At 38.0% G+C, this 23,514-nt stretch overlaps 1 protein-coding gene across 4 annotated transcripts; it reads right to left on the bottom strand.

Moving 5' to 3' along the window:
* LOC18783238 (protein ACCELERATED CELL DEATH 6) lies at positions 3,894–23,186 on the bottom strand. Of its 4 annotated transcripts, XR_002270639.1 has the most exons (4): positions 22,411–23,186; positions 20,435–20,964; positions 5,340–5,488; positions 4,940–5,017 (listed from the first exon to the last, which is right to left on the bottom strand). XR_002270639.1 is itself a non-coding variant. In XM_020559116.1 (3 exons), the coding sequence occupies exons 1-3, from the start codon at positions 23,114–23,116 to the stop codon at positions 4,175–4,177; spliced, it is 2,079 nt and encodes a 692-aa protein (XP_020414705.1). In that variant the 5' UTR covers positions 23,117–23,186; the 3' UTR covers positions 3,894–4,174. The 4 variants fall into 4 exon arrangements, 3 of the variants coding, with proteins under 3 accessions (XP_020414705.1, XP_020414706.1, XP_020414707.1); XM_020559116.1 differs by lacking the exon at positions 5,340–5,488 and having other exon boundaries at positions 3,894–5,017; XM_020559117.1 differs by lacking the exon at positions 5,340–5,488 and having other exon boundaries at positions 3,894–5,017; positions 20,435–20,961.

The following is a 23,514-nucleotide window of genomic DNA, read 5'->3' as shown; positions in this document are numbered from 1 at the left end:
TATAGCATTGGGTTGTTTGTGACAGGACCCGATCTAAATTCCACTTTGGAATCCGAGCCAGACCCTGTGTGTGTCCGACACCTGGCGAATGTCGGCACAAATGAACTATTTTCCCTTCGATACAAAACATGATAAAACTAACAAGGTTGACTTCTACCGAAAATCCGGCAGAGTTTCCCTTGTAACTGGCTCAATACCAAAATATTTACACCTGTCAAAACTAGTATACATATATACAACCAACTGCCAGCATATGTATATATACATTCCAACAGTTCAAATATCAGTCTAGGGCAAAACATCAGAGCGACTACTGAGAATTTACAAAAGAGTGAATCTTGGACAAAATACAAATCCTACATCAGAAGAAAGGAGCGGAAGATGGGAAGTGGCCCGGTGGTGGATTCCTGTGCACGTTTACTGCCTGGGGGCGCAAAACAACAATAAAGGTGAGTGGACCCAAAAGCAAAGTTTAGAAAATACCATATGAACATACTAACCCCACTGTAAAAATAGTTATACAAACTAGCTTATTTTCTTTATTTCTGAAATCAATGCACGTTTATAATGATATACATTTGAAAACAGTTTAAACTATCACTTAGGTGTACCCCTTATTTCCGTCAATTCCTTGCATCACTATGGGTGACACATACTCGCAGGTCTCAGTGACACGAAGTCAGTCCGAGCCGCAACTCGCAGGATTCAGGGAACCGTAGTCCACCTTTATCAGCATTACTCGCTCCACACGAGTTCGAGTACCAAGGAACTCGTGGGGCAACTGTCAAGCATGCTGACTAAACCGAAGGCAACATATATAAACCGAAGACAACATTTAATAACTGGGTACAAGGTGATTTAAGAAAATATAAAGTTTCTGAAGAAAATCTTGTGAATAATTAACTTTCTGTAACCTTTCAAATTCTGCTGCCATTTATCTGATAATGAACAAGAATACCGGTTCCTATATGCTTTAAAGGACATTTCACTCGGCAGCATGCCACATAAAATATTTTACAGAATAAAACAGCTGATAACTGAAACTGAATTGCTTAAAGTCATTTATTAAAACAAAGAGTCCACTCACTGATAGTCTGAGCTCGTTGGACCTCTTAAAGGTCCCTCATGCGGGTCAACTGGTGCCCGGGTGCCTGAGTCAATGACCATAATATTCTATTAATACAATATAGTATTAAATGAAAAACCCTACCCCCGGCTCCTAAAAGTACGTGCGTCAATTTAAAGTGATCCCTATGCCCATAACAGCTTTCCTTCCACGTGGGATAGTTTAGCGGTATCTTGGGACTTAAAAAGCGCTAAAGTCCAACAAGTCAATCCGAAACCCCACGGGTACAATATGATCCGGATGCCGCTAGAAGGTCCAATATATTTAGGACACATGTCCCGAGGGTATTGGTGTCAATTGGACGATCGGATTAATCACGATCGTGTAATCGCATAAATCCTAAACCCTAGCCCTAGGGTTCGCGTTTTCGGAGTATCCGGGACTCCGATTCACAATCCGTCGAATCCTACACGTTTCTAAAATTATCTGGAACAACATATCTAAAATTGATTACGATCCAACGGCTCAACAGTATTGAACCCGATAATCGCACAATATGGAAAATCCGTTCGAGGCTCAAACGGTATCCAAATTGAAATCCGCGAATTCCTATGCCCTCGTGACGACCTAAGGATCGTATCAGAACACAGTGTCACGGCACCACCCTCGGCCACGCGCCGCCGCACGCGCCGGCAGCGATGGGTGTCCAAAGCGATTACACATCGCCGGAAAATCTCAAAACCAAGGCTCCAAACTCCTATCCTAGGTATAACACCATATTTGGAACCACTTTTGTTCTTGGACCTACCCCAAAAACTGACCGTAAGTGGCCGAACACGGAGGTCGAAAGTCGGGCGAATTTCAATTCACAAACTGGGCAATCTACGGCTCAAATTGATGAAAACCTATCCAACCATCAGCTAGAACACGAAAAATAGGTGAGAATCCATACCTTACTCGAAAGATTTGGAGGAGAATTGAAGGAGAACGAAAGGTTGGAAGTTTAGCCCGAAAACCGGCGGTTTTCTCCTTTTTCCGGCCAACTCCGGTCGGCTCGTGGGCGGAGAACGGTTGGGCCTTGACGGCGAGGGCGAGGCGGTCCCGTCGGTACCGGCGCCGTAGGTCGGGGTGGCCTGTAGTGGTGGCTGGGCTGATCGGAAGGGAAGGAGGCGACGGACGTCGCACGGGAGAGAGAGAGAGAGAGAGAGAGAGAGAGAGAGGAGAGAGAAATTGATGGGGAAGAAAGAGAGAGAGAGAAACAGGTTTTATAAAATCTGATTTTCCAAGTTACCATTTTGCCCCTGGTGATATTTTAATCGTATTTTCTTCGTTAAAACTCCGATTCGAGCTTACTTCGTGTCTATGAACTCGTGTCGTCGTGCTCTACGCAACGGTGTATGTGGAATTGGCAAATTCCTTTTCGGTCAAAAAGTCAACTTTGAGTTCATAATTTAGTCAAAGGGCAAAATTGTCTTTCCGCATAATAAATTACAAATTAAATCGAATTTTAGGTTTGGGTCATTACAGTTTGACCTAACCACGTCGGTTTCTTCACAATGAGCATCGTATAATATTATAGGAATCCACCTCGTTAATTGAAAAATACCTTCGTCTCTATTTCCTTTACACAACTGTCGTTCTATGACTACCGTCGTCTGAAATTTGTATTGCTTTTAAAGATTTATTTTCTGGGTTTGGGTAACCTACAACGGTAGATCAACAAAATAACAAGTAGAGTAAAAACACGATGGTTTATATGTAAAACTGTTGTATCCTTAGAGATAGGAAATCTTACCACTGGGAGCTATGTTCCTCATCACAATCGAACCACCAATATGGGAAATACAATATTTTGGAAGTTGGTGATGTGTGTGTCATCAATATTTTTGACCTTCAGAGAGGTGAGAGAGACACACACATACCAACATCCAAATTATTACCTCCCACCCAAATCCAAACCTTTAAAGAAGTAGAGAGAGCCAAGGGCATATGCGACTTGACTTAGAGTTGGAACCCAAATTATATCATGTAAAATTGTAAATAACCACGGTGGTTTATTCATAAAGAGCGTCATATTAACTCAATATACGTCCGCAAAAATACACTTTTGTCGTGTAAAATTGTAAATAACCACGGCAATTTTTGAATACTAAAAGTCGTTTGACATTATTATCAGCCACGTTGGTTTCTACATGCATCGTGTCATATTAATTGCTATACTAGGGCCGTTTTTATCAAAACCCTCGTATTATGAAACTTTGCATTTCTATATTAACTTTTGCATCACTTGACCCAAAATTTTACATTTTCTCAACCCAATAAAATATTTCACTCTCCCCGATAAATATTTCACTCTCCTCTCAGTTTTCCTTCCAAAGCAGCGTGTCTGAATCTCTTGTCTTTGTACTTGCTTAATTGCTAAGCAAAGCTTAGAGCATCCACATTCATGCTTTTTATGTTTTAGTTAAAATTGAGCTAGTACAAAAACTTTCGTATTGTATTTCACTAGTCCAAACCATCTATTTTGTAGAGACTCATTCAAAGATCATAGATCATCTCTACAAAAAAAAAAAATCACTTGAATTTGATATCATTTGACCATAAATTGAATTATTGAAATTTTAATACTTTCTTGAAGCACCTTATTCATTAATTTTGTATGACACAATTGGATATTGAAACGGTTTCCGATTTGTCTAAGTTTTTGCAAGAATGATCTATGAATGTAGACTGAAAAAATAGATTGTTTGGATTGTTGAAAAAATATTTGTAGGGGACCCTAAAGGGTGTCCCTCAGTAGAAGAGGACTGTGTGTGTAGATATATATATATATATATATATATGGAGGAAATAAAAATAGATTTCAGATTAGTAAACAAACTGATCATTCTGACTCACTCTTAACAAATTCTAACAGAAGCAAATTAAGGCAAACCCAACTCACCATCGTCAAATAGATAGTTTACTTTAGCAAATTAAAGCAAATTAAGGCAAACACAACCAGCTGGATCTTGTTAAACACATTCACCATCGTCAAATAGATAGTTTACTTTAGCAATCCGGTGTAGTTCCTTCAACACACAAGGAAACAACAGGCGTATATTCTCCTCAGAATTTGTTGATACGGTGACGTGCTCTCGAACTATCCACCAAATTATCAACCACTTTCCTGAGGCTTTTTGGGATCGTATGCTTGAACCTGCCCCACAACTTCCTTGACAACCAAATGATAAAGCGAATGGTGTGGATTGAAGCGATGGTTAGAAGCAACGCAATCCAAACCAACAAAGCGGATATACGGGATCTAACTCTTGATGAAACGAGAATGTCAGTATTTGGAACCACCAACGAGAATGCCTGTAAAAAGGTGAGCACCATAGAAGTGAGAGTGAGACACATTGCCATTGATAAAAGCCACATAATTACGCGATTCCGGAGGGGAAATCCGCCAACAAGCAAAAGGTTGACACTGAGAGAAGCAAGAAACGAGATGGTATTGAATGTTACGAACAAGAGGAATTCATTGGGGAAGGCGCTGCCTGCCACTGAAGTTCCAGCCAAGCATATGTTATTTTGGGTGCAATAAGTAGTGCCTCTAGCGCTACTATTTGTATTATTGCATTGCCAAACACCACCAGGTGGGTTAACTGCAGCTTGGAAAGTTGTAGTCGATATCATGGTTGCCACAATCATCAGCATGCCACGTGTCTCTTCCAACCAAGTTTTTGGGTATTCCAAGCAATTTACCAGTCTATTTATCAGCCACCAAGCTGTTGCTATTGCTGGGTGCTGCTGAATCTGAACAGCAGCGGCAGTAGTTCTTTTTGTTTCCATACCTGGCTCAACCAAAATTTGATCAAGCTCAGGTAGGCTGCTCGAGTCTCTTGCATTTTTCTCTGAGGAATATAACTGGATCACGCCATTTGGTTCTTCTTTCACAGCAGGTATCACCTGCGCAACTCGTACTATTATTATGTCGAAAACTTTGCTGCTTGAAACCCAACTCGTACTAAGAATCGTGCATGTAGGTGAAGCATCAAAAATTAATCCCAACTCAAAAAACAATAATACAAGTGAATAAAATTTAAATTGTAGTTGTCTCGAATTTAGAGTGTCAAATGTATTAATTCTAAGAAAAATTAGTGTATAGGGATAAAAATTAGTGTATATGATGGCCTATTTTTGTTTTGGGCTGGGTGAATTAGTTTTAAATTTTGTTTTGTTAAAGGTCAATGAGTATGCCCATATGCTAATACCTATAGGCATGACTTACATTTACGTTTTGGTCCTTTTCCCCGTCTTTTTTTTTCGGCACCACTATAAACCCCCATTGCCACCTGCCACCAACCGCCACCCGCCAACACCCTCTTCCACCGCCGTCATCAGTCACTGCTGCCACTCATTGACCACCATCTCCGGCCACTGCCCACAACAATTGTCATGTGACACCATTTTCATTTAATTTAATTTAAAATTATTTTTTTAAAAGAAGAAGATAAAAAATACGCACACTGCATTGCAGTTTTATTGTAAAAGCCTAAGTATACCAATAATAACATAAAAATACACATTGCATTGCCCTTTCTATTCTAAAAGCCTAAACAAAACCAATGTAAAAGTGGCATAAAAATACACACTGCATTTCAATTTCTATTCTATAAGTCTAAAATTATCAATATATAAGTAACATAAAATTATACACACTGCATTGCAGTTTCTATTGTATAAGTCTACATACCAATATAAGAATAACATAAAAATATATACATTGAAGAATTTATTGTATATACCTAAAAAATAACAATATAATATACATAAGGGTTTAAAACTTATAAATTTTTGTAAGTTTAAATTGATCTATTTATATAACTCTAGAGTATGACAAATCGGTATTGATTAAATAATTTTTTTCTTCTAAAAAAACCTCTTTAATATAAATATTGTGTAACTGAACAAATATCACAAAAATAAAGTTGGTGAAGTGGTTTGTGATTGAGGCTTCCTCCTTTGAGGGAAGGTTTGAGTGCCTTGAAGTACACAAAATGTTCTATTTTTTAGAGTGAATAAGGGGCGCCGGAGTTGGTCTCCAGTTGGAGGAGGTGGTGGTAGAGGAGGCGGCCGAGAATGTGTGTAATTTTGAGGCTTTTTAATTACATTATTGTGAAATGAGATGCTATATTTTAGTCATTGACCTTATCTAGATTAGGTGAAATTGGGTTAGTATCTACCACAATAATAAAGTTCCTATTGAGTTCCCTTAATTCTATGTGTTAATTTACCAGATTTCACGATGTCAAAATTCACTTTAGGCATCGGTTGATAGGCAATGGTAAACTGAGAAACTGATGTTGTTTGTCTCTAGGGCACCAGTTCCATAAGTAATAGGAGGACCATAGGTTTATGAAGACCTCGATACTAATGCTTGGCAATCCTTGTCAATGAAGTAGCATCAGTCGATATTTAAACTGATGCCATATATATATTTCAAGTTTTTTTTTAGTAAAAGTTTTAAGGACCGATGTCTTTTACTCAGTTCAATTCACGCCAAAACATTTACACTTTGCCTTAAATCATTTGACCAATCTAAACCCACTCGCGCTCTCTCGCGTAAGTATCAAAATTCATTCTTCGTCTCTCTGCTCTCGAAATCTTACTTTCCCTCAAGACTTTAACGATCGCAAGGGTTTAGGGAGAACAAGCTGAGATTGAATGCAAGGATTTGGCGAGCAGTTGTTGGTGGTGTTGATTAGGTGGGTGAATTCGGAGGCATAGAAGGAGAAAGCGAGATGGAAAGAAGGGATTTCAACGTGGATGGGCCAGTCAGATCATCATGGAGTTTAGATCCAACCCGATGCGGTTCCCATTGATATGAGATGGATGACTTGTTGAACAATAGGTCCGTCGTCGTCAAGGGAAGAGAGAGCTTGAACGAGAGGCAAGATGAGGAAATGTGGTGGAAAGGTGGGGATATAGTAGAGGAAATGGCATGATAGAGCTTAGCAGACGTGGACGGTGGGAGATTGGGGTTTGAAATGAAGTTGGAGTTTGAACATGACGTCCCTGAGGGTGTTAAATTCAACAGCGATAGAACCCAACCCTTGTTTCGAAAAGAGAGGGGAAAAGAGAAAAAGGGAAGAGAGAGAAAGAGGAGGGGGTGGGCGGCAGCGCCAAAAGGGTGGAGTGGAGATAGGCGACGATCGATGGAGGTGGTGGCTGTGAGGAGATGGTAGGGTGCTAGGGTTTGGGGAAGAAGATGAGAGATATTCATTTTTTTTCATTTAATTAAGGTTTTAGTTTTTTAAGTTACTTTTGCCGTTAACAAATCTATTAATGCGTACGTGAAAATAGATATGCCATGTAGACCCACTCATATGGTGCCACATGGTCCGGCAATATTATTAATTAATAAATAATAAGAAAAAATTATTAATTAAATACTATATGACAATAAAATTAACTTTGTTTGGCAAAAGTTAATCTAAACTCCCACCCGTGTCACCAAATTCTGTTGCGATGTTTGACACGAAGATTAGGGGCACAACTTTACACGTATCTAGTACCCTTGAGACCCCTCTTGTCAGTTCTCTGAGTTCCAAAGACCCAACTCTTGATTCTACTTCAATCATTACTACATATACAATGGGTTCTATATTACATACTTCTGCCCACTACTACATTTTACTATTTGCGCAACGAAAGAAAATTCGTCGCGCAAAATACACTCCAGCGACGGAAACAAAAATTCGTTGCGCAAACAGACAAAAACATGCGCGACGAAACTTTTGGTCGCACAAAGAAACATAGCATGACAAACAAATGAGTTGTCGCGCAAAGTGGGGAAGAAAAACCTGGGTTTATTTTTTTGGCGCCAAACATTTGCACGATCATATTGATCGTCGCGAAAAATATCCTGGAGCTACGGTTTTGAATTTCATCGCGTAAAGGTGGACAGAAAAACGTGCGATATCTTTTTTTTGGCGCCAAAAACTTGCGCGATGGAAATACAATTCGTCGCGTAACGTTTCATGTCGGCACGTTCTTGTGCGACGGATAGTATGCGTGACGCCGTTTAGATTTTGCGCGACGAATTGAAAATTTCGTTGCGCAAAAGCTCGATGTTGACAGGTGCCTTCATCTACATCTCTGGATTCTGCCATTGCAGAGGCAGAATGCAAAAAAAATTTGGAACCTCTCTCTGTCTGTGCTGCTGCCTCTACTGGGAATTCAATATGCTCATTGGGTAAGTATTATTTGTCGTTTGTTTAAAAGTATTAATGTAAATTCATACTAACGCAGTATTATTTGTCGTTTGTTTAAAAGTATTAATGTAAATTCATACTAACGCTATTAATTTTGTTCTCATTATAGATATGTAATTAACGATTGTGGAGAACGATTGAGAAAGTATTTTATTCATTTTATATTAAATTAATTACATTATGTTGAACTTAGTTTGTTATATTTATATTTTTTGTTGTAAAATTATATTTATATTATGTTGTTAAATTGTGCGTGACGTAGCACAATGTGTTGTGATGTACGAAGTTAATTGAAATTAACTTCGTACTTTTATTATTATTTTTTAGTAACACTTAGTTTCCCTTTCGAGATTAGTTGGATTTCGTGCATGGTTGCGTAAAGCATGATTGCGGTCCAATTAATTCTTGAATTGTCCCATTATTTGGACAGTTTGGTAATGCATAGTGTTGTCACGTAATCTACGGCTACAGGATTAGGTTTCGATTGTGGAGATTTCGGTGTCATCTCAGTATGTTCTTAGGGTGGTATGTAGGTATTTATACCTATGCCCACCTCAAGAACTGTATTGAGATGCTGTTGAAATTCATTCACGTCGAAATCTAATCTCATGTAGCCGTAGGTTACGTGACAGGACTATGCATTCCCGAATGGGATAGGGCCCTTACCGGAGGCATAAGGTGACATTATAACTTTGTATGAAGTTGTTGTGATTGTTGTGTTATGATTGTGGTTTCAGGAATTATGAGTAGAAGGTGGATACAGAACCCGAATAGATGCGCAGACGAATACTTGGATAGAATCGAGGATTTTATTGAGTTTGCATGTAGACACAACCCGGGTGCAACTAGAATCCATTGTCCTTGTAGGAGGTGTAACAACACGTTGTGGGAGACAATTGAAAATGTTGGATTTCATTTAGTAAGGAATGGAATGATTGAGACATATAGCATTTGGAACCTTCACGGGGAACAATTAGACAATGCTTCGTCTTTGAATGCCACAAGGGTGGACAATGTTGAACCTATTGTGGATCCTAATGAACAAGTCATGGATATTATAAATGATGCTTTTCCATTTGCATTGACCAACATCAATCAGGAAGGGGAAGATGACGTGCCTACCCTAATGGACAGTGCAGAGTTCAAACAATATGAACAATTGTTAAAAAATGCAAACCAAGAGTTATATCTGGGGTGCGAGATCTTTTCCGTTCTCACGACCATTGTGTAGCTAATGTACGAAAAAATAAAGTATCGTATGTCAAACCTATGTTTCGATTACTTTTTGGGTGTTTTCAAGAGAATGCTTCCGATGGACAATTATTTGCCGAAAGACCATAGACGCGCGCAAAAGGTGTTGAATGATCTTGGATTGGGTTATGAAAAAATTCATGCTTGCAAAAAAAATTGCATGTTATTCTACAAAGAGTATGAAACATTGGATACATGCCCTATATGCAAAGAGTTGAGATTCAAGATGACATCTCATAATAGAACGACTAAGATCCCATAAAAAGTCATGCGTTATCTGCCCTTGAAACCTAGGCTACAGCGATTGTATATGTCGACTCATACTGCCACAGATATGAGATGACATAAGAAAAAACTGGTAGACGATGCGGCATCCTGCAGATGGGGAGGCATGGAAAGAGTTCGATCGAACATTCCCCGAGTTTGCTGCTGATCATCGAAATGTTAGATTGGGACTTGTCACTGACGGATTCAATCCGTACGGGGTTCTAAACCAACACCACAGCACTTGGCCAATTTTCGTATTCCAATATAATTTGCCGCCTTGGAAATGCATAAAAAAAGAATACATGATGATGACTGTTTTGATGACTGAGGATCCTGGCAGGTCAATCGATGTTTACTTAAGGCCGTTGGTTGATGAGCTCAAGGATTTATGGACAAACGGTGTGCGTACGTACGATAAATCCACTGGGAAGATGTTCACATTGCGGGCAGCAGTTATGTGGACTGTGAATGATTTTCCCTCATATGCAATGGTTTCTAGGTGGAGCACAAAGAGTTATATGACATGCCCTGTATGCAAGGAAGATGTAACTTCTGGTTGGCACGCGGAAAAAGTTTGTTATCTTGGTTATCAGAGATGGTTGCCATGGGACCACGAGTGGCGGGAAAAGGATAAAGAGTTTGATGGGAACATAGAGCATCACCTAAAACCTAGAGAATGGTCCAGTGATGAGATCTTGGAATAGCTTAACCGTTTGGATTTTTCTCCGTTCGGGAAAACAGTCACTCAGACCAGACCTTCTACACATTTGAACTGGACGCACAAGCCTATGTTTTTTGAGCTCCCATATTGGTCGAAACTAAAATTGAGGCACAATCTCGACGTTATGCATGTTGAGAAAAATGTCTTTGACACATTGATGGGCACGATTCTAGATATCGAGGGTAAGACAAAGGATATGATCAAAGCTCGTCTTGATTTGGAAAGAATGGGCATACAAAGAGGTTTATGGATGAACAGGGACGATGATAAAGCTAGAAGGGATTTGGCATTTTTTTTCCATGAAACCGAATGACAAAAAAGATTTTCTAAAGTTTGTATCGTCTGTAAAGTTTCCCGATGGGTATGCTTCTAATATCGCGTGAATGTTGACGGGGTAAATTTACTGAACTAAAGAGCCATGACTGCCATGTGTTTATGCAACGCTTACTTCCTGTGGGTATTCGATACCTTTTGCTAGAAGATGTAGTGAAACCAATCATGTTGTTGTCCAGATTTTTTTCCCAACTGACAGCAAAAACATTGTGAAAGACAGACATTAATCAGTTGCGCCATGACATTGTCCAAGTCCTATGCAAGTTCGAGATGACATTCCCTCCAGCTTTCTTCACAAGTATGATCCACGTGATGGTTCACTTGCCAAAAGAGGCATTGCTCGCTGGTCCTGTCAACTATCGCTGGATGTATCCAATAGAAATGTATATAATCCTCATCATTTGTTTATGCATCCTTATCCCACGCTCGATAATTTGTATCGTTTCGTTTTATTTTGGCAGGCTTCTCGGAGAGCTGAAAAAACTGTACGCAACAGGGCGAAGCCCGAAGGATCAATTATAGAGGCTTGGGTTCAATATGAATCGCTTACTTTCTGTGGAATGTATTTAAAAGATGTGGACATGGCTTTCAATCGTCCTCAGTGCAATAATGACGGAGGTCTGAGAAATGAGAAACTTTCTGTTTTTGCCCAAAGCGCACGACCCTTTAGAGATCCTGTACAAGGAGAGTCGTTTTCCAGAAATGACATGGAGGTAGCGCATTGGTTCGTACTTAACAATTGTGATGAGATAATGGCATACTTAGATGAGCATGAAAAGATGATGAAGCGAGAACATCCATCACATTTGTATGCCAAGAAACACCGTGATTTGTTTCCACAATGGTTTTTGGAATATGTAAGTTATAAGTGTTCTGTATTTGATATATATATATATATTGTATTATTTAATGTTATCAAACTAACATGTGAATGTTTTTGTATAATATTAGGTGAATAAGTTGAAATCATCGAATTCACACTCTTACAGTGAAGAGTTATATAACTTGGCGTTTGACCCGATTCGCGCTGAATTATTCTTGGGTTGCCATGTTAACGGCTTCAAGTTTTTGGGCATTGCACGAGATGACAAGTTGTGTACGCAAAACAGCGGTGTCCATGTCCCAGGTGGAGGCGAAAGTATGGACATTGATTTCTGTGGCAAACTCACAACTGTCGTGCAATTGCTTTACAAAGCCCGATACCAAGTGATCATGTTTAAGTGTCGATGCTTTGATACAAACCCAAATAGGCAGGGAAGTGTTAAAATAGACCATGGCTTAGTATCAGTGAACATTAATAGAACTTGGTATGATGACAACCCTTACATTTTGGCAAACATGGCAAGACAGATTGTGTATCTAGATGACCCTAAAGCCGAAAGCAGTTGGAAAGTTGCTAAGTAGATGGATCAGAGCAACGTGTATGCTATACCAGAACTAGACCCAACTGACAACGACGTCGACAACGTCACTGACCAATGGTTGGAATCTTCCAAAGCAGAAACACTTTGAGATACAAATGTTATACAAGAACCGTTTCAGCTTCAAGGAGTGTCTTCAATCGAAATACGGATTCAGTCAATTACAATTGACCTCGGTGATCTTCCGCGATACGAAGTTCCAGTGGGCCCGAACAACGAAAGTGATGAGAAGGAGGATTGGGAGACCGAAAGTGATGATAGCGAGGATAACGAAGGTTATTATAGTTCAAATGATGAATAATGCACTTTATTAGCGACTACCCATGTAAAACATAGTAAATGAAATTTGTTGTAATTTAATTATGGTAGTGTAAATATGGCAATGACAAATTAAAGTCAAGTTGCACAATCAAGTTGCACACAAAATTTGCAATCACAAATTAAATTACAACATATAATGTATAAATAAATTTAGATATATACCTAAATTTGAAAACAGATTTGAATCTGTCTATTTGATTTTCAGTGGTCTTTATGAATATAAGCACAACCCCATCTTATTTAATGATTTAATCAAGCATTAAACTATTATACAAACTATAATGTGTAAATTAAGTCTCACAATGGAGAATAAAATAATAATTCAAATTTAAAATATAAACATTTAACTTTTCAATTGTACCGAAATCTTTGAATTTTTTTCGTAATTCATATGAAACTTAAGTTCATTAAGGTGACATGTGTAATTTTTTTAATAATGATTTAAAATAAAGAAAAAAATTAACTTTAAAAAAAAACATTGCCAGAGGTTTGCGCGACGTAATGAGAACATCCACGTCGCGCAAGTTGTCATAATATACTAGAAAGCAAATGGTTTGCGCGACGTCATTGCAGTTTGTACTTCGTGCAAGGTGTGCGACGAAAGACATACTTCGTCGCTCAACGAAGTTAACATTTACGTCGTGCAAGTTGTGATAATTTCCCAGTGAAAATACAACCTTGCACGATGAAGTATTCGTATCGTCGCACAACACTTCTTTACGCTACGAAATTATAGATATTCGTAGCGTAAAACTTATTTATAAATCACAATTTCATAAATAAAGTGTTGACCCTATTTGTGATTTAACCCATAATTGACCCACATTCCAAGAGGCATTTTTAAAATAAAAATCGAATTGGTATATTAGAATAATAATAAGTGACACTCGAATATATTTAAAAAACATATATACAATTTAAATTTAAAATATAAGTTTAATATAATTGTCTACATAAAGGTGTACTCAATTAACTTGGATTAGGTTCGGTTACTGGATCAAGTTATGTGAGTATCTAAGTGTAATCGAGTCGATGAGGTTTCTACGATGTGAGAGAACGGGTTTGATTGAAGCAGTGGAGGTTGTAGTGGTTCAAATCAATGGTGGTTACTCTTGGGTTCAAGTGGGTTGAGTGAGGCTGCGTGTTCAAGGAAGAGAATCCTTTGAGATGAGATGAGATCATGTGAGTGAGATGTGAGTTGATTTGTTAATTAAAGTTTGATCATTGTGATTTTCTTTGTACAAAGGTGTTTATTATTTTTTAATAGAGTATATATTTTTTTTAAATAAAAAAATTTAGGGTTTATTTTTTTAGGAAAAGGATAAGGCATATATTAAGTCATACAAGTGCACGGCCTTATTGTTAAAAAAACCCTTAATTTTTTAATTTTTTAATTTTTTAATTTTTAATTTTTAATTTTTAAGGCACATATTAAGACTCTTGCCCAATTTTGGTTTTGCATTTCTTTTGGTTCTATCCAAGTTTTTAATGGTCTAAGTTTTGGTAAAGGGAATGCTAAAGGTGAACTAGGCATTTATGAGAAATCTAACTGGGCACAGCTAGCAAATTGAACTAGAGTATTTTTCCTTGTATAAAAAAAAATTTAAAACATTTTTATGGTGTTTATTATTTTTTAATAGAGTATATTTTTCTGGGCATTTTTATTTTTAAAAAATTAATATACTTTATTAAAAAATAATAAACACCATAAGAATGTATTAAAAAAAATTTATTTTAATTTATAATATGTATGAAAAAAAAATTTTAGTTTAGATTTAAAATATTACTTTGCCAGAGGTTTGCGCGACGAACAATGTCTTCTACGTCGCGCAAGGTTTATTAATTTAGGGTTTAGGGTTTAGGGTTTGATGCAATCTTGCGCGATGATAGAGTCTTTTCATCACACAAAATGATCAGACCCTTCACTAAACCCTAAACCCAAAAATTTCTGGCAGAATAACAACCTTGCGTGATAGTGTTGTCCACTTGTCGCGCAAGGAGACAAAATTTTTGGCGGAATAAGCACCTTGCGCGACGTTTTTTCTTATTCATCGTGCAATGTAATGAAAATTTGGGTGGAAAACTACCTTGCGCAACGTCATAATTTTTTTTTCTCCGTCGCACAAGGTTTATTAAACATACCTTGCGCGACGCATTGCTTTCTTCGTCGCGCAAGATCCATTAAATTTTCAGAAAAATCGCGACAGCCTCCTTTCTTCCTCACTTCCTCTCTCTGGCCTAAACTGTCCCTCTCTCCGCCGTCACCTCAGCCCACTGCTCCTCCGGAAAAAGGACCGGGCCGCCACAACCTCTGAAGCCCAGACCTTCCCCCGCCATCGAAAATTGCTGGGTTTGACAAATTCTTCGCCGGCCTCGTTCTCTCTCCTCCGGCCACCAAATCCGGCACCTGAGGTATGGTTTTTGGACTATTTTCGTGCTTTAGCTGATGGTTAGGTAGGATTTGGTTAATTGTCGCAATAGGTTTCTAGAATTTAAACCCTAGGTTTTGGCCGGTTTTTGAATTTAAATTCTAGCCACTTTCGGCCATTTTTTGGGGTAGGTCCAGGAACAAAAGTGGCTCCAATTGATGTTTTGAACCCAAGGTAGGAACCTTGGCCCTTAGTTTTTAGAATTTTCCGGCGATTATTATTGCTTTGGACACCCACGTGCTGCCATCGAGTGTGGTTGCGTGTGGGAGACTGTGGCAGTGGGGCATTGGGTCCCAGTGGAATTCCCTATTTGTCACGAGCATGTAGGTGTGCTCGGATTTGAATTTGGTTACCGTTTGAGCCTCGAACGGATTTCGCCTATTGTGCGATTTCTAGGTTTGATATGTTCGGACCGTTATATCAAACTCAAACTCACGTATATTGTACCTTGTGTTTCGACGCATCATGGATCGAAGTCCCGGATACTTCGAAATCGCAAACCCTAGGTCAAGCTATGCTTTTAATTAATTAGTTAAAATTCTTAATGAAATTGTATGTGCTTACACTTATATATTCGTAAATTTGATTAATTTGTATGTGTATTAATGAAATTGTGCAGATGTCAGACCTGATTAGACGTCATAGGTCGGTGACGACTGCACCGAGTTCGGAGCTCCCGGCTTAGCCGGCATCTGCTGAAACTGCTCCAGCACTGATGGACCACGTGCTAGTTGGTCCCGGGGGGTCCTAGGCACCTGCGTAATCAACTTCATCAGTGGCGTAGCCTGTTAGCGCTAGGTGGCGGCACCAGCCCTCCAGCACCACATCGACTGACGGTACTAATGCCTCGGGGTCACAGCCAGGTATTGATTTCCTTCAACTCCAGTTCTTTTTTATTTATTTTTTGTATTGTGAATTTTATAGTTAAATTTGTTATTTATTTAACATTAATGTCATATTTCTCTGCAGCCAAGAAGAACACCCGAGGGCAGTGTCAGTAGCTGAAGCCGGCGAAGGTCACCTGGGTGACCAAGAGTTGTATCAGCATTGGATACGACGAGCGCCATCAGGCTGCACCCACGACGAAGTTGCATAGCTCCTTGGCCCACGACATTGCCACATCGTTCGGACCCATTCCCCAATGCAATGGAAGTCTTGGAAGGTCATGCCTGACGAAATCAAGATGGAGGTTCGTGGCCATTTGTTGGTATGTATCCTACCTTTTAATTATTTTTCTTTCAAACTCTATATATTTCTATTACTTAATGTATGTAATTAATTTATTACAGACGAACTACAACTTAGACATACGTCAACAGACTCTTCGCTGAGAGGTACAAGCAGTGGAAGAGCGACTTGCACCACCATTTTGAGGCGTTTGATGATCCGCAAGTCACTCTTCAGGAGGGTTGCCCGAAGGAGCTTGAGGGATGGGAGGAAAGTTGGGCATGGCTCTGCTCTCATTTTCAGGCGCCCGATTATGTTGTATTTTTTAATAATATTTGTTTAATTATTACATATTTCTTACTAGTGTTTATTTAATTTTTTATATTTCATTATTATTTAATTTTTTATATTTCAACTAATACGTTTTATTTTTTGTATAACAGAATAAAGCCCAAGTCAATAAGGGCAATAGGAAGAAGAAGACTCTTCTCCACCATTCCGGTTCCAGGCCCTTCGCATATAGGATGGATGCATGGCGGCGGGTAATAATAAAATAATTTATATTTAATTTTTAATATATCATTATTATTAATTTATTTTTGTCATACTAATATTTTTCTTCTCTTGTTCAATTTAGGGGGGGTCCAAATTCCCAGAGATCGACGTCTTTGGTGACGTTTATGTTCGACATGGGAATGAGTTGGCCGTCCCTTCATGTAAGTATTATTTAATTTTAATTCTTATGTTACGCATTCAATTATATGCATGTTTTAATTTATATTTTATGTTATGTTAAACAGACGATGATGGTAGAGAAGAGCCAATTGGTTCTTCAGGAGTCCGCCTCTCAACTTCCTCCCAAGTCTCCGATCGAGTCTATGGATCCTCCACAGGATGCTGAATTTCGTATCTTGACGAAGACGTTGGATCAGACTCACGGGAGGAGGCCAAGGACATATTGTCGAGGGATGGGGAATGCCCGGCGGAGGGAACCTAGACCCCGTTCATCAACGCAGTCAAACAGTCAGGTGACTGCTTTGACAGCACAGGTGGCCGCGCTTCAGGGTCAGATGTCGGTGATTCTGCAGTCCCTCGCACGGTCAGGCATTCCAGTCCCGCAATTTGATGCGTCGACCTCCGAGCATGCCCGCCAGACCACTGCCCCTGTGGACCCCCAGACCTCCGAGCTGCATATGCCTGACGACCAAGTAGATTTTGGAACATTATTTGATTAGTTTTTTATTTTTATAATTATATTTTAAACATTTCTCTTGTAACACATTTATTTTATTTTATATAATTTTTTGTTCTCTTCAATTCATTTTGTGATTACAATTTCATTTTTTTACCCAAAAAAAAAAACAAATTTATTTTCTTGCAAAATTAAAAAAAAGTAATATTTAAATAATATATATTAATTTTACGCGACGAATGCAAATTCACATTTTACAAAATAAAAACTAAAAAAAACATTTTAATTAAATATATTTATTCTTGCGCGACGAAGATATTTGTCTGGCGAAAACATTTTGCGCGACCATTGAATGTTTCGTCGCGCAACACTCTTCGTCGCTCAAATATACCTGCGACGAATATGCTTTCGTCGCGCAAAGGTTTGTGCGACAAACAACTGTGTCGTCCCTAAACCTTTGGTGCAACGATGGTTAACCTCGTCGCTCAATTTTGAATGACGAATGCGGAAACTTGGTCGTGCAAAGTCTTTCTTCACGCTCTTTGCACGACGGATTGTGCGCGACGAATTTTTTGTGGTGCTGAAATTTGTGCGACTAAATGTGACTTTGCGCAAGAAATCCTCTTCATCGCGCAAAACGTACAATGTATTAGTGTTATTTTGAGTTTGTTAATTGCAACTTTGAGAGTTTTGTTTTTATTGGTTTTTTGGTTGTCCTTGATCTATTCACCTCCTTTCATATTTATAGAAAATACTGGAGTGAGGCTTCTAATCTTTTAATAATGGGCTGCATATTTTTCAAAAGAAAGATCTTTTATTTTAAATGCCAAGAAAAGGGGAAGTTTATCTATTATGGCAGAGAAGAACCATCAACAGTCAGTTCCCATGGTGGTCTTTTCCTTACTTTTCCCAAAAAGAAAACCAACCCCTTTTGCTCACTGTTTGTTCCTTGGGAAGAAGGAAAGATACAATCTGTTTATGATGGTCAGTTTGCTTTTTTCTGTTTGAACAACCCCCTTGCTTCCTACTTATCTTTTGAGATCGTAGTCTGCTTATCTCTTGGAAAGGTCACCTGCTTTGGCGCAGAGATTCTCTGTATGTATTTAAAAAAGGGATTTTGATCTTTTTGTTGCAAAGATTTGAAGAAGTCTTCCTTTTATGCCTGCCTTCATTAACTCTCTATAACTCTTATAAACTCTCTATAACTCTTCTGTGATGGTTGAAATTTTTGACTTTTCAAAGTCAAGTAGTCACGTGGGGCTCTTCTAGGAAAACCAGTTTTAGTAGGAAAAGATCTGCGAACTTGCTTTTGAGATCAAGTGGCGAGGATTCTTTAGAAGCTGGGCTTAATCCAATTTAGAGGTTTTTTGACCTGCTTAGTGATGAATTGCCATTTAATTGGCAATTTCATTGATTTATTTACTCATTATTATTTATTATTTTTTTTGTGTTCTTAAACCTCTGCCATTTTTTGAAAAAGACGTGGGCCTCTAATGTTGATTGGGCTGCTTTCCTTTTCTTCAAAGCCCAAGACTGTTCATTTATCATGGGTTTGACAAATTCTAGGTTAGGCTCGCAGAATTCGAGAATTCAGTCTGGGCATTCTCTATTTTAGGCTGCTCTTCAGTTTCTTTTAAATACCAGCCCAAGTTGTGCTCATGCTTGTGGGTTGCATAAATAGGCTGGGCTTCGCATAATTTAGGCCCAAACAGGAAGCCACAAGGAAAGGAAGAAAAAGAGAAAACAATTCAACAATGTAATTGATCCAACCACACTAACATAGGCAAGGTGAAGTGGGAGTTAGGTATTGAATTAAAATAGGAATGATGGTGTTGAAATCCATCATGATGTTTCTCCTTCTTTGCCCTATAAATAGAGAAGTCTTCAAGCTTCAAAAGACACACCAAGCTCACAATCTTCTCTTGAGCTCTCTCTCCTTCCTCCAATTCTTCTAGTTTTAATTTCTTTATAGTTTCATTTTATGGGAAACTAACTAGCTAGGGAGAAAGCTTTTAATACGTAATTTTTATTAGTTTGATCCAAACTTAAGCTTTAATATGAATTTGTTGTTTTGTTCAAATGGAATTTGTAGTTTTTCTTTTTAATTAATTGATGAATGTTTGATATTCTATTTCATGGGTTCAATCATGTTTTTTCCATTGTGTAGTAAAAACTTTCATGCTTTTAAAAGAAGAGACAATTACTAAGATTAATAGAATTTTGACGAAAATTATTTTTTGATAGTTTGTTGTCGATGGTACAAGTTATACTTAGAATACTTCTAAAGGAAATTAAAAAGAGCTTTAATTATTGTGAACAACTACAATGGAAAATATTTTGTGGATCAAATTAATAAGAATTGCATGCTTATGTTAAAAGTGGAACCCTGATGCCTTAGTGTTTTAATCAATTAAATTTTCTTTAAATCAAATCTTGATTAAACCTACTTCTTAATCACAATTGTTCTTTTTCATCTATGTTATTTTCTTTACACCGCTCTCTATGGATACGAGACTCGGACTTCCGAGCTACACTGCTATAAGACACCTTCGCTTGGGTTTTGCAAAGTGGTACTAACAAATGGTGGAAATTTGAACTGAATTTTTATATTTCGATTTGCTGGAAATTTGAACTTCTAGTATTTTAAATGATTCCAAATGGTGGGATGGAAATAAGGCAATATAAGGCAATGGGCTAGTCTAACCATCAGGACAGGATGAGCTTTGGGCCATAGACTCTTGGGCTGCCCACTTTGGACCACGGATCACAGGTTGAATGATGATCCCTATTTTAAATCATCCATTCCAACTTATTTATATCAACCTCAAGTGTTTTCAGTATTTTCTCAATTACTTGTTTCTCCTTTTAGTTCTTTTTTCAATTTCTAGACTACTAAATGCTCACTTGTACTTAACATACTAAATAAAACAAGGAAGTCCCTTGGTTATGATAGCCAAAAGTCATGATCATCAATAATATGATAAAAGTAGATATAGCACAAACTTACCTCATGATATGATGCACTAGTTTCCAAAGTGCTTTCTGAAATGCCAAGAGCTGTCATGCCCCTATCATTCAAGACCTTGAAGTTGATCCTCCTATCCAAAATGAAAAGGTGCACAACCTTGAGATGATCGTACATCTTTGCCAAGTGCAAAGGAGTGTTTCCTCTGTTATCTTTTTGGTTTATCAACATTTGAAACTCAACCTTCTTGAGAAAATATTTGACAAGATTTTCCTCGCCACATCTTGCTGCAACATGGAGTATATTTTGGTCACTTGAGTTCCTCAATTCCATTGAATCGGGACAATGTCGAAGCAGCTCTTTAACAATGTGGACATGACCTTTGCTTGATGCACAATGGATCGGGAAGTTACCATAATGATCCTTTTGATGAGAATCCTTGAGACGTCTGCCTAAGAAGCGAACCCCTTCTAAATAACCAATTGATGCTGCACAATGCAGTGGAGTCCTCCCTTTCTCATCTTCTGAGTTCAAAATATTTGCTTCCATGTTTGATATTATCTTTAGGACTTCTGGCATCAATAAATGAATATTGTATAAATTAGAACAACATGATTATAATGAGAGTGTTTTTCTATGAAGAGGTTGTAACATCTATCAAAATTTATCACACTGGTCGCTGCGATAAAAAAAATAGTCACATTAATATAGCCCCTTACAATTCAAAAATTCTAGACCATAACCCACCAATAATAAAACCTTTAAGTAAAACCCAATTTTAAAATTAGTTGCCAATTTTAAAATTACCGATAATTCTTTTGAAGTTTACTAAGAATTAATTACCTTAGTTTGTTGTATTTTAATGTACCTAGAAAATGTAGCGATCAAGAACTACAGGGAGCAAAAACACATTCTTTCCCTTTGAAAAAATTAATTTCAAGAACTATAGGGAACTATTAAAACCTGAAATCGTTGATATAAAAATTATCTGACCAATATTAATTTAAAATTTATGCAAAATTGAAACATCATTAATATGCATAATGGAAAACAGAAATTAGAGGTATTTTTGTAATCTGAAAAAGTACAATAAATTAGATTTTAAGCTTAATTAGGTAACTTGATGAGTTAAATTATAGTCATCGGATTTTACTTATAATAGTTGGGTTTTATTTCTAGAAAAATAAAATGATGGGTTGTAAATAAAACAATAGTTTGAAGAGGAAAAGTCATATTAACTATTTAAAAAAACAGAATTATTTTTCCCAAACCCTAGCCGCTCTCTCCCTCTTTGAGTCCTAAAGGAAAATTCCATAAAGTGGGGAGGAGGAAGAAGCGTCACTGCCCGTCCTCCCTCTCTTCTCTTCTCATCTTTTCCTTTTAGGTTATTGAATAAGTCCACTGGGGCGGTTTGAATAAAAAGCCTCTTGTGGTGGTTTCTTCTAAGCCATGGTTAGATTGAAGTTCCCCATAACTCCTTTTAGTCTATGTTCTCAATCAAATCCTACTCTCAAAACCCGCTCCCTAAAGCCGCTCATGTTCTTTAAATTTGATTTTACATCGTCTTTGACGGAGGTTGCTGCAAATCACCCAATTGTTCTTTGGCAAAGTTATTGTTTTCATTTATTTGTTCACTCTTATGCGCAGGTAGATCGCTGGAAATCATATTTTCCCCAGATCTGTTATGGATGAGGTGGTGGGTGTGGCCACGACAGCACTTCTTCAGGTGGTGGTGGTGGGGTTTGTTTAGACTCATGGGTTGATTTAGGGTTTTGGTTATGTTGGGTTTCTAGGCTTTGTTTGGGCATATGGCTAATTGTGGTGTGGTGAGCTAGTAGCTTTGGTGCGGCTTTTGTCTGCGTTAGTTTTGCTTTTAGCAAGTTAGTTTGTTGCCCTCTTGGGATTGGTATTTTAGATGTCTTGTTGATGTCTTTGATTGTACCATTGAAATTTATCTAATGAAGTTTCTATTTGATCAAAAAAAAAAAAGAACAGAATTATTATTTCAATGTACGAACCTTTTTTCTGGCGGCCTAGAATTGCAGCAAACAACGGAGACTTGCCTTGAATTTCTGTGTCCTTCTCAACTGCTTTTTCTTTTATTAGCTTCACTATCTCAACAAGCCCTTGTTCAGCAGCCAGATACAAAGGGGACTTTTGTTCCTTATTAGTGTAAAGTGAAACGGCAGGATCAGCCTCTATCAAACACTTGGCTACTAATTGGTGACCTTGAATCAGGGCTTCGTGCAGGGCAGTGTTTTCCTCATTATTTTTCATCCTCAGCAATGTCAATACATCAGCATTATTTTCAACGTTTGTTGTTCCTCGTGCTTCACGGAGAAGAGTGTTTGTTGTCGTATCTATATCTTCGGCTTTGGCCGCAATGTGGAGCGCGGTGTCGCCTTCAAAGTTTTTCTCTAACAAAAGGGGCTTGTGTTCTTGCAAGATCTTGGTTGCTAGTTCGACATGGCCGGAGCTCACAGCTATGTGAACAAATGTGTTATTCTGGGGGCTTCGTCGAGACAGAAGCTGAACTCGAGCATTGGGATCATGAAGCTCATTTGCAATAGTGTCGTTAAATCTATTTGTGTTGCCTCGAGTAGCATAGCTGTACAGCTGCTGGTACAAGCGCAAGTTATCAGCATCACCATCTGTTTCTTCAAAGTCCTGTGTTCGATGATGTGCTTCCATTTCCTGTGATGGTAGTTCTGTTTCTTCAAACATAGTTCAGTGCTCTGTTGTTGTAACGAGTGCTGTTATAAGATGTCAGACTCATATCAGACATAGTTCAGCGCTCTGTTGTTAGCAGATTTAGTTATAATATTCTTGTTATAATTAATAATTAAAGAATATTTTAGAAATATTCTTGGGTGAAAAATAAAATTGTATTTTTTCAAATTTATACAAAAACAAGTGAAAATAGCTTATTAGTTGGAGTGGGTCTTGAAAATTGATTCAACGTACATGGATGCATCAATGTCAAGGCTGAATTATTGAATATAGACAACATTCGACTGCCTTCCCACTTTGCTGTCAACGCTGCATGCATGGACCCAACACTCTCTCCATAGTTTTTTTGTTTTTGGCTATCTTTCGAGCATAAGTTTGAAAATTGTGTTGTG

Source organism: Prunus persica, chromosome G3 (genome assembly GCF_000346465.2).
Source record: "Prunus persica cultivar Lovell chromosome G3, Prunus_persica_NCBIv2, whole genome shotgun sequence".
NCBI lineage: Eukaryota > Viridiplantae > Streptophyta > Magnoliopsida > Rosales > Rosaceae > Prunus > Prunus persica.
This window is presented reverse-complemented; position numbering and strand designations above follow the sequence as displayed.